The sequence below is a fragment of the Rhipicephalus sanguineus genome, chromosome 1, assembly GCF_013339695.2.
Source record: "Rhipicephalus sanguineus isolate Rsan-2018 chromosome 1, BIME_Rsan_1.4, whole genome shotgun sequence".
Lineage (NCBI taxonomy): Eukaryota > Metazoa > Arthropoda > Arachnida > Ixodida > Ixodidae > Rhipicephalus > Rhipicephalus sanguineus.
Window position 1 is genome coordinate 215,229,731 of NC_051176.1, and position 12,767 is coordinate 215,242,497.

General features: G+C 41.1%; 1 protein-coding gene across 1 annotated transcript in view; it reads right to left on the reverse strand.

The window, feature by feature from the left end:
• Positions 1 to 12,767, reverse strand: part of LOC119371803 (cleft lip and palate transmembrane protein 1-like protein) — a 59,203-nt gene that overhangs the window by 34,058 nt on the left and 12,378 nt on the right. Inside the window, 5 exon segments of the mRNA XM_037642261.2 lie at positions 149 to 337; positions 6,326 to 6,420; positions 8,445 to 8,492; positions 8,495 to 8,561; positions 12,621 to 12,693. Coding sequence (XP_037498189.1) covers positions 149 to 337; positions 6,326 to 6,420; positions 8,445 to 8,492; positions 8,495 to 8,561; positions 12,621 to 12,693 — 472 coding nt within the window.

Below are 12,767 nucleotides of genomic sequence, written 5' to 3' on the forward strand. Positions count from 1 at the left end.
CCAAATGATTTACGCCAGTGGTGTACATAGTTTTTACCCACACACTTCCTGGCAAAGAGAGCTGGCTCCCATCAAACTCCTCCACACAGTGACCACCACTCTTAACTACAGCATAACCTTCGGTTTCAAAATGTAATGTGGCACTAACCTCAATGACTGCTCCAACAGCACTCGTGACAAGCACAATGCGGCTGGTGTCTTCATCAAGAAGGTAGAAAAATACGATAACTTGACTAAAACCTCGCCATAGCACAGCCTTCACAGAAAGACCTTCAAAGGTCTTACGACCACGCCAAAAATTGACGTCGTTCTTGAAAGCCAAGAAATCAAACAGTAGCTGTAACAAAAATAAGACAACAGTGTTACAGTGTCAACCATGAAAAATGGACCATAAAGCAAAGTAGAAAAATAAGGTCAGCCAGCTGCATGCGCCTGACTAAGCATTAAAATCGATGCAAGTAAAAAATGACAATGAAAAGGCAGTAGAAGACTGTGGCAGCTGTGCCCCCACATTCAATCCTAGCCTGGTACAGGACATTAAGGCAATAACAAACACAAAGTCTTATGTAGCCTACTTCCACTGAGGAGCTCTTTGGCCATATCTGGTCCTTGTACCAATAAACATTAAATCATCATTATAAATGTCAATTAATTTGACACTGAAGTGGCTGATGAAATCAATCGAATCATTTGGTGGACTGATTAGAAAAGAGGGCTAATAAATGCTGAAACTCGAATCTGCATTATTTGGCAAAGTAATCATGAATGGCTGTTAATAGTTGCCATTTTCATAACAAGCGTGTTTGAAAATGCATGATTTACACATTCAAGGTCCTGGAGTACTGTTCAAGTGCACCTTTGGTACCAGCGTCGCGCGTAAAGAACAATCCTGCAACTTCCAGTTTCACCTCAACGTCCGCTATGCTCGGGCATACAATAGCATTATTTGTGCAGTTCTTGCCATGGATATCCCCGCAGCCATCACCACTGCCGTTGCTACTGTCAATCGTATTACTGGTCATACAGCATAAAATGTCACTTTTGTCATAATACCACAAACTGCCCTTTGTGGTTGGCATTTACAAAGTACTTAAAGGAAACATTGCCAAGAGCTGGGTGAAAGTTAGCTTCTTCAGGGGGCAGACAGTATGTTTTCAGCGTATTCTATGCATTCGCTCGATACTGGCATTGCCATGGCAAATGCTGCTGCTTTTGTGGTAATGAATTCGTATTTTCTGAAACTATCTGCAATGATTACCGGCTTCACCAACTCCCAGCAACTGTGCACGGCACTGAGCAGAATAGCTTCATATTCTTTGTTGCTTTTGACGAACACGATCACATCCTTAAGAATTGCTTTCCTGTACAAGACAAAAATCCTTATTACACTTTGGTTCAGGGGCTGCATGAGTGCCATTACATTAATCAGCAAGAGCTTCAGGAATTTTGAACACAGTCAGTCATTCTAAATTGACATGAGCACTGTAGTTACCAACAACAAAAACTATGCGGTGATTTTTGTGAACAAGTTTTCTACTTTTATGCATTAAATTTGTGATTATTCTTAAAAGTCTGTTCACAAAAAAGTTCACCCCTAATCAAAGCTTCTGAGTTCTCAGCATATTCGGCAGTGAGTGCTTTCACTCTTATGAAGCAGCATGACTTCAAAGCCTTCGCTAGGAACAAGCAAGCAACATTATCTGTGCCATAAGGTAGTAAGTAATAACTGCAGCAGTGGCTACATGGTTGAGCGTCCGCTTCCAATACGGGACGGACCAGGTTTGATTCCCAGTACCGACTGGAAACCCACTGGTTTTTCATAAGGGGTAGAGGAGTACACCGACCTGGCGCTCGGTTGTTCTTAAGCACTCATCCCAAAAGGTGGCGCCATAAGGTTCTGCAAAGGCCCCTGGGCACACCATAACCCACCACAGCCTTGGTGAAATAGTCGAGCATCCGCCACTGTTGTGGGAGGCAGAGAATTGCTGCCGCCGGGTACCTACCGGTAAAATAGGTACAAGCGCACCTTCGGCCTGGTGCTCGGCAGAACGAAGTACATAGTCGCTTGGGAGGGCACCCACCCCGTGGGAAACTGGTGGCATGGGACCGCCTGACCTAAAACTAAGATCATCCTCCTTTTTTTTTTTATTATCTGTGCCATTCGCGTTAACAGCAAAGCTATTCACTTCTTGCTTCTTTTTCTGGTGGTGCACATTATTCTTAAAGAGGCCCAGCAACATTCTTTTAACATATATGTAGTCGTAAAATGTTCCTCATCTGTGGTCAACGCTCTACGTCTTCGTCTTCCTCGCTAACTGTCATAAAAGTCACTTGGCATCAGTCTTGAAATCGACTTAAGTCAGGCACGTAGGCAGGCCCCCCCCCCCCCCCCCCCCCCCCGAAATTCGTCCGGCCTTCTATATTCCTGGGCAACTTTTGTTTTATTTTTGCCATGGAAAGACTTTCTTTCGAACAATTGGGCCTTGGCCCCCCCCCCCCGAAAAAAATCCTGGCTACGTGCCTGACTTAAGTAGCCATCTGAACAGATAAAGTCTTGAGCACAGAGCATGGCTGTGAATATCTGGGCTTCCTCGCAGATGAGAGGAAGGCTCAAATACGAATTCAGATTGTGAATTTTTCTCATCCAGCACAGAACTGCTTTACTGACGTTGAGATATATAGAACCTTACATCTGCTTTCCAATATCTGGTAGGCTTCAGGAACCTTTCCTTTGTTGGATAGAAATGTTGTGACGGTGGTCTTTTTATACAATACTTTTTTTACTGATCTGATCCCTTGTGAGCACACTATGAGGTATATCTTCAGGTATAGCCACATTCGTGTTCAATTGTTCATATAAAGCACTGTGTAGCTTCCATGCATGACCATTTGCACTGACACTGTCTGGTTGACTGATCACTCCATCAGGCTAAAATGTCCCGTCTTGTCACACTTCAACTATACTTATGTGAAGTGCTGTAATTGGATGGTGACCATATGAAACCAAAAGTGAAACCCAAGAAAAAGCATACAAATTCGCTGGGTACATCAACCCCTTCCCTACGAGGTTTTTGGCCAGAAACGATACAAAAAGAGCGATTTTTCTTATTTCCCTAATTGATTCTACATGTCTTGAAACAACTCAAAGATGTATTTAAAGGTGCTTTAATCGCAACATACACGCCAAAAAATTTTTTTTTAAATATGCAGAGGATTGGCTTCACTGTGCTGCACCATGAAGAAGGCCCGAGCCGCAAGCCTTCAGTGCAGAAAATGTCTGTTTGAAATTTAAAAAATTAAGTGCAGTGACAATCGAGGCCGTGAAAGCAAACCTTGGACACGTCGGTGCGAGTTTGTTTACATCTATTGTCGTCCACTGGCGATACATCAAGAAGCAGTCGTCAGATTCCAATGATTTAGAGAAGACATGCTGCTCTGTCATTGCTGCTTCACTTGCAGGAGGACTTAAATCTTCTACACTCTCCGAGTCTGACAAAACTTTGACAAACAAGGATTTTTTCTTCTTTTATTCCAAGCACTGTTGCCGATATGTGCACACTGCGCGTGCAAAGAGGAGAATGCCACTTCTTAATCCCGGGTACCAGAATGGAGCCCTTTGTCGACCGAAATGCGTGCTTTGAGCGTGTTTTTAAATTTTTTACTGTGCTATCCGTTGAAACCAGAGAGCTTAGCAAAATGGATCAGGGTAGCTTAACTGCGGCACTGCTAAACACTTTCAGCATGAACAAGCCCGGCTCGTCTTTGGCGGGAGCGGTACAAACCGCGTGGATGAGCTCAGCTAGTCTACGGTAGGGAAAGGGTTAAAGGAGATTTCGCATTGCACTGTAGTGTTGACTAGCGTATGCCATGATAGGCAAAAATGGCCGGCATCGCGCTGTTCTTGCAGCACAAAGATGCTGCACAAAGCGAGCTGAAATGTTTTTTCATTTGCTCATCAGCCACTTTAGTGTTTTTCATTTTACATCCAAGGGCGCTCTCTAGGCAGGACACCAAAAGCTGGCAATCACGAGTTGCCATTGTTAGGACAGGCTTTTGCATTTACAATACCAACAAAGCAGCCACCACATGATCAATGGCAGAGCAAAAATATCAAACCAACAATGTGACTGTACCAGTGTCCGCGCTTTTATATTTACTTGTGCTTTATATAAAGCAACAGATGCTTTCAAAGTTAAAACGCACAGGTTTCATAACTTGCCAGCTGCCTGTATCAAATATGGACTGATGCTGGTCCGATTCAATAGTGATTTGGCCCCTTGGAATAGCTCTTCTAATGGGGCTTTTGTGGCGCTGAGGTTGGTACACAGCACAATTGCTGGCTAGTGAAGTTCAAATTATTCGGAAAAGTTTATTTTAGGATAGAAATAATAAGAATTTTTCGCCAACATAAATGCATGACTGGGAGCTGGGACATTTGGTTGCAGTCGAATCAACCAACACAATTAATTATCTAGAACTGAATTAATGAAAGTATATTGTATTACACGGCTTGAGGACATTGTACACTACCATCTATCAAAGATGCCTCAGTTACGGAAAGGGCTGGTGTTGCATTCTGCTACTTTCAGAATAAGTCTACTTTGATTATAGTTGCTCCCAAGTAGTGATGCAGAACTATCGATGGTACTATCGATACTATCGATAGCTGAGTCACTATCGAACTATCGATGGTGAAAAATACTATTGATAGTGCTATCGATAGTAAGAAATTCGATGGTACTATCGATAGTATAAAATCAACAGTGCGGACTCACTGCAGAATAAACCTGGTTCCCCGCGCGCGTGGTACATAGTGTAGTCGTAGGAGCAGGCTGAAGGGCAAGAAAGTTGACATGATTGTGTTCTTCACCAGAGTGCTTTGCTGACACATGATCATAAATTCAAACTCTTCAGCTGTAGCGGAAAGGAAGCCTTTACATGTGGTGGGACTGCGCGGCTTCAAATAACATTGCATTTTATTATTTCAAAATAAAAAAAAAATAAAGAGGTTAACTGTAAGGTGTAACTGTTTGCTTTTGGATACAAGTTTGTTGATGGATATATTCCGCCATTTTCACGGCGGAAATAATTAATTTCTCTGCCAAAAATTGCTCACAAATAAGCGAAGGTGGTAGTAGGCTATCGCAAATATTTTGGCAATATGGCCGGCCAGCAACATCATCATTATTCACACCACTCCCGGTAGTATTGTCAAGTGGTTGTGACGGTGGAGAATGCTGCAGTAAGACTCGGGAAATACGGAGCTCTTTATTTGGGCGAACTTGTGCCCAGAAAATCAAAACTCAAAATACAAGCGATACATGCTGCGCACTGATAGTGGCGGGAGCAGTCATCAGCCATTGAGTAATCTGATCATCGGTGGAACGTGTCATCCTTCATACATCAGTCATCAAACCTTCCAGCAGTTATCGCTGGTGCTCGCGTAAGCTCTCGCATAAACTTGACTATTCGCGTTCGGCGTGTAGTCTTAACAGAATGATCTTAAACAATTGTGAAGCTTCTCAAACATTACGGCACGGTCTGCGTCAAACGTTGCTAACAGTCTTTGTGGGTGACTGAACACGAATACGTCAAAACAAAGCAATAAACACGCGTGGCAGTAATATCGCTAGAAATATTAATGATGGCACTACCAATTGCACTATCGATAGTTTGTCGATAGTAGCACTATCGATAGTTTGTTTACACTATCGATAGTTTCAAAAAAACTATCGATACTATCGATAGTCAATTTACCGATAGTTCTGCATCACTACTCCCAAGTCCTTTCACAAGAAATTAAGTTTTGATGTCCAAACAAGAATTCTCACAAGGGGGGGGGGGTCTAAGTAGCTATTTGACTATTTATATGTGTATGCTAAGACGTAGTGTGCATATTACTGACCTGCAGAACTTTGCAAATTTTGCTAACCCCATTACTTCTGCGTCTAAATATGCTAACATTAATAAAATTGAAGCAACAGTCAGTGCATATTTCTTAAAATCTGATTTGCCAAACTTCCTTTTCGCACACTACTCGCAGGAGTTAATGATACCTTTGAGTATTCTACAGCCTTTATGTCCTGAATGCAATGTGATTGCTAGGTATCATGGTACTCTCATTAAACAGACATGAATAGGTAAGTAGAGTAGATCCTTAACATGCACATGAAAGTGCCTTGTAACAATCGAAAGAGGCATGCAAATCAAAGTGCTTCATGCACTGCTCCTTTATGCACCCTGTTGTTAGATCCTGCTAAAGTATTGAAAATGGTTAGATGTTTGCTTGTCATGATGCAATCCTGCATTTAGTACAGGTACTCACATGAAAGCCAGACACCAGGAGTGTCATGAGTAGAACATAAAAGTTGGTGTCAAAAAATATGCTTTTAACTTCATCTGTGTCCTTAGTTGTCAGGCCTGTCATAAACATAACAAGGCATTGTTAAGATTCCAAAGAAACTCCAGTCTCCCAAAAATAAACATAAAGCATGGTATTATAACGAACATTCACTGCACACAACCTGGAGTGTGTACAAGGACATGCATGCTGTAAATTGGCAAAACTTGGAAGTGCTGATAATGACGCACAGGTTGCATCCATGCATGATGCATCAAAGGGACACTAAAGGCAAATGTGAAATGTTAAAGGAAGAGAATATGAATAGAGATAGCCCTGCTGATGGAAAAAATGCATCTCGTATTGATTGGAATGAGCCCCGTTTTCCTTATTAAATGAGACTTTATATTTTGGATTCTTCCCAACCAGTCGCAAAAGAATAACATCTGGCATCCCACAGAGCAAAAACATAAAAAATAGGATGCCCTTTCACATGACCTTCCATTAGTTTGGCTGCATGTATGGATTTCGGTTCTGCCTTTTTTGCGTGAGCTAGCTTTTTGAGTTCCAAATTGGTGAGGTTTCCAAGCAACGAAATCATTCTGAAAGTGGACACACTGAAATTAAGCGTAGAAGTGTGCTATTATGCAGACATATGAAAAAACCTGGCCTAATTTTTGGTAAGCTGGCTTGGCTTCTCTGTCAGCAGAATAAAGGATGCTGAAGGCAAGTCACAATAAAGGTGTATACATAGGAATAAAAAGCAATAGAAATCTAAAAAGTACCTAAGAAAGTAATCGAATAAAGAAAGAAAGAGGCTGGTTAGCAGCACTGCTCTCGCTGTTCAGTGTGTCTGGCATTGGCACTTATACTTTTTCATAGCGCCATAATAAACTTGGTCCTTTAAAATCCGTTGCCAGTTCTTCTAGGTTAAGCCTGACTGATAGGTACGCTTCTGAAATCTGAAATTGTCTCCATTTCTTCTTGGACAAGTGAAGATATGTGCTATCGAAAGTGCTATAAATTACATTGAAAGTCAAGGCTATGATATGCAAGTTTAAATTGTCCTAAAGTGTAGTAACGTGTATAACTTATGCAACACGCGCATGCTTATCTAATATATTAATAATTTCAATATTGTCAGTTTGGTGCGCCTTGGCGACACAATTTAAAGTAATCTGCTGCCACACTCAGTGGGTTGGAAGGTCATCCAGGTGCAGTAACAAAAGAAGTACTATAAAAAAAAATCACCGTGTGCATCTCAGGTATTGTTAAACAGTTGACCTACACTTAGGTAGCCACAATAGTGGAAGCTTAAAATAAAGAAAGCTCATATGCTTTTACTTCGATGAACATTCAGCATCTATCTATAACACGACTGCAGTTAGAACTGTGCTTATACTACTGAGACAGCCAACAGCAAAGTATTTGCTTCTTCTGCAATCAAAAGTGCAATAAATCTGCGCATGAAGCAACCATATTAATACTGTCGCGACGTCAAGACAGAGGTCACAACGTACAGATCAAGAGAACCCCCCAGCAGCAGGTCGGTCTTTTTAATACTGTGCGCCAGAGAGTTCCTTCTTCTTTTTGCCTACTGTATAAAGCATACGCACATTTGCGTTGTAGTCTTTCTCATAGCATGCATGTGGCAATATACAGTGAGAATAAATGTGAAGTGACCATGAAAACACCTTGCATTGTTCTTGTGCACCCTGAGGAATGGATAGTATGCACATAGGGCAATAGCTGTATTTTTTCAGGAGCACTGTCATGTAGTAAGGTCAGAGGCAGTGACCGAGCACTGAATGGCAGTCTATTTGTTGTGGCATGGCAAAACATGTATTTTTTAAAGCCTCCTTTCCTCTGCTACTGCGGCATTTTGACACTGCAGTTGAAATAACACATTTCATAATGTTTGTGCACGTCAATCAAAGTTTGCTGCTTTTTAAGATATAGAAACTAGCAGATGCAATAGTAGTGTGTGGTTGCTGTTGCATAGCAATAGTGCTATTGCATGGCACAATATGCTTAATGATCGCAACATCTCACACAAGTAGCTTAAGAATAAAAAAAAAAAAGAAAGGAAAAGAAAGACACTCACCAAAGGCATGCATAGACTTGAGAGCTTCACTGACAGTAATCATGAGCCGAGTCGACCAATGGACACTGGGCTAACTACGACTTTCAACGGAACTTCTGGCTCAGCCTTTTTTACTATCTGAAACATCATAAAAATTTTGTCCAGATAAGCATTGGGCAAGTATTGGTACTAGATGTATATAAAACTTACTTATGCTAATCTCAGTGATATGTATATGCAGTGTTTAACCCACTTTTAGCACGTGCAAAACGTGTGCTAACCCCTTCGACGCGACATACGAGTCACTGCTTGTAAATGCGTCAAATTTACAGAACATTATTCGAAGATACTGTATTCGATATTCTATTGCAATAAAGAGAATGTGTTAATATGAAAGATTTGTGCGTTTCTGAGCAATTAATCCTCATTGAATTGTAGTTAAGGGGGGATGCGGGGCTAAATGTCAACTTTTGAACTGCAGTACTAATTTTGATGAAAATTTCAGGGATGGCTCAGCTTCTTGATATTAGAACATATTCCAATTTTAAGAACTCTAGCATGAATACAAAAAAAAAAAACTCTACAACTGTTATAATGATCAATCATGTATGCTAACTTAGGAAAACTATCATTTTTAAAAATAATGAAAATGTATGAGTTATTTACACATTAAGTCCTCTGGAAGGTTTTTAGTGCAGGATAAGGCCAGTCACGTATTTTTTATGATGTTTCTGTAAAAATGCCATCACTCTAAAAGCGAAGATAATTTTTTTCCTTGTCACTGTATGGTCAGACTAGTGAATTTTTTTCTGCGTGAGAAACTACTTAGGGATCAGAAAAGTACCTTTCTTGTTCCTGACTGAATTTCAGGCGAAACAGTTTGAAAATGATAGTTTTCCTAAGAGTCTCATTCCCCTAAAAATGGGAACTGAGAAAAATGAGTTTAAGGGGGAGATGCGGGTCGAAAAACACGAGTTTTCTAAAAAATTATCGATTTTTTGTTTTCGCCTGTTTTGTTAAGATTAGTACCTTACTGTTCTGAGAAAAAAAATCAATGTCGAGACTCAACTGGAAATGCTTTAAAATTGCGTCTAAAGAGCACAAGGTGGCTGTCAAAAGGCTGAAAGTGTGTCATCTTCGAGCACCTTGCCGCTGATAATGCGCCGCCGCTCACCATTGTCGACCGCATGAGGCGAAGAGCCGAGCCTCACTCTTCAAATAACAACGGTTTCCCGCGCTGCTGCAGCGCAAGAAATAATAAAGAGAAGCACGCTTTTGCCGCCTTCTTCGAGCGCCGCGACTGGCTTTAAATCACGTGGTACGGATCGAGAGCCGCCATTGGCCGCTGCGCGCCTGTGTGTGCTGTGAAGCCTACTTGCAGGATCCGTGTCTCGTCGAGCAGCGCAGCTGAACAACGCTTTTCTCGAGTGCTTATCCGTTATTGATGAAGAAAGCCGTAGGAAGCGCGGTCACCGGCCTGTGAAGTTTCACGCGACGCACAAATTTCGAGGACGCCGGCGCAAATCAAAGCCGAACACTCAAACCACGAAAAGATCATCTGCTGCCGCAAGGTGACGCCGATGCGTCCGACGAGTTTGTCGCGGCATTCGAATATGTGAGTGCCTCCCAGAAAAAGATCGGACTCTTCGAAGACGAAGAAAAATCGCAGGACGACGAGTCTTCGTTGATTGCTGATATGACAGCACTGAACATGTTGGTTTAATCGAGGGCACTCCAGTTTTGAACGTGTTCTGGAAGAGCTTGGCGTGCTCCCATCTCATGATCTGGTTGCTCTTGGCACATCACGGGACAGCACACGCCAGGAAAAAATGTCTCAAAAACTAACAGGAGAAGCAAGGGCCCGTCGGCGTGCGCTGAAGAAAAAAATCTCTTGTCGAGGAGTCAGCTCGAAAGAGCCGTGAGGGCCAAACCTATGGTGCTGGCGCATTTAATGGCAGTGGCCACTACAAGGAGGATTGTTCTTTCTTGTATACAAATTTCGTTGCATTCAATGACATCTTTGATAAATAAACATGCAATTTTGACTTCAAAACTCGTTTTTCTCAAAACACAAATTTTGCCATTTTTGTCAATGTGCCCCTCCTTTTCGGGTACTTCTGGTGCTCAGATCTGCATGAAATTTTTCCCAAAGTTTTTCCAAAGTACGAGAAATGCAATTATCTTGTTTAAGTTTCGATATTCTTATTATAAAATAAAAAAAAAGTTATGTAAACTTTTACTAGGGTAGGAGAAATATGAACTTCCAACGTTAAATTTTTCACGTCTAGTACATATTTTGTATGGACTTCCTAATTAGTTATTTGCGTTCCACACTTTATTTGAAACATTATGAACTATCAATTGTAAAAAATTATTGAAGTTTAGGTCTGAAAAGAGGGGGGGCAAAATGCTTCAGTTTTTCACTTTGTCATGTTGCAGAACTAAAAGTATGCAACTTGCAAGAAAACTAATTATATATTTGAAATCAGCATAAAAAGTTCTATAAGCAGCTCAAGTTTCATTGCTCTAGGGTGAATATTAAAGAAAAAGTGTCTTCGAGTAGCATCTCCCCTTAAAGACATCAAGACATGCTATTTATTTTGATCGTCAAAAAAATTTATTGAAGTGTCCCCCTGCATGAATACGGCCTTCCTCATGAACATGACACTGTTCTGTCACAATTTCATGCAATCGTCTTCAACTTTTCGCAGCTTTCGAGCTGTGAATGTTGCTGACAGCACGTGTTTGTCACAAAACGGACCACGCGCTGACCGCCATGAACTCCCAGGAAAACGAACATATAGGCCGAGTGACACACAAACACAGCAGGTGTAACTAAGGATTGGCACGAAAGCAGCGGCAGATGGTCACGTGGTATGTTTCCACCAATTTGAGCTTCAGTTCCAGTTTACCAGCGACTCTGCTGTCAGCGCGTGGCTCAAAATGTGCCTTTTTAATCTATTTGTTTGTCCTCTGATGTACTCTCAACAGAAGGTCTTCTGTGACAAAAAAGCACAAAAAAAAAGCAATCTAACACGGGCATTCACTTCGCGTTCGGCTTCTTGCCCGTTTTGCAGCCGCGTCTTGAAAGGAACGTTTCAGAGACGCTCTCCCCAGCAAATTCCGTGCCACCCTCTCGTAAAAAGAATTTTTTTATTCTTTTCTGCTGCACAGATGGCAACAAAACTTGGTGAGCATGTTCTTTAATGAGCCATCTATCCAAAACAACTCAAATTTGAAAACGCATATTTTTTTTTTCGAAAATCAGTGTTTTTAGCCCCGCATCTCCCCTTAAAATCTCTTATCCTGAAGTCATTCATGCTTCTTTTTTGCATAATAGGACCAAATCTCAAGCTAGAAATATATATAGTGCAATATGGTTTTCAGTTATACTGATCTTGAGTGAACAAAAATACATACTAGTGACATGGCTCATTGAAAGTGACACGTCAAACAACTCAATATGGTAGTGCCTTCAGCAAGTAATCATATGCAGCAATACACCACAAAATGAAGTTAAATGAAGACACACTGATTATGCAGAAAGTTCAATTCATTCAAAGTTCACTGAATCGTGCTCTTTCTTAGCCACTAGTTGACACAACTAGCAAAAACAAGCTGTATACACAAATGTGTTCAAAGCGCCTGAAAGGGCTAAACATGTTGTTACTGAATATAACAGATGCTAGTGGAAGGGTGTACACTAGTATGCCACTAGCAACTGTGGAGCATATTTGCAGGTTGATTGGTCAAAAATAAAGAAAGGAAGAAGCAACAGAAACAAGGGCATATGATGTTCACCACTGTTTAGGTATTGTAGGCATGGGATTGCAGAAGCTCATTTACAATGTCAAAAGAAAAACCATAGCAAGAGCAAAGCAGAGCAGCCACAATGTCTGTGAGGTATGTCATAAAGCATATGAACCTTCACGAGTATTGAAATGATTTATTTACATAAATGTGGAAGTTTCATGCTACGCAAGCTACACTTTAGGCTTATAGCACAACACTTTCAGTGCTAGCAGAATGTGGCGGCAATAAATTAGTACAGGCATGTAAAATGCAGCGAAGTTGCATTACGATGATTTTTTTTTGTTTTATATTATGGGAAAATTTTTTCCTCAACCTTGCTCAGTAAACAAAAACAAGCCCAAGAAAAAAACGAAACAATGTAGTAGCTTAATAGAACTAACTTACTATAAAATCTTTTTCCCTTGTTGTCACATCAGTCAGGTGGACTATAGGCACATATTCTCGTCGAGAGTTCAGTCTGCAAAAAAGAAAAAAGATGCTTTCACAACTTAAACAGTCAGTCTGCTGTAGAACTGTAAGCATAGTTCTACT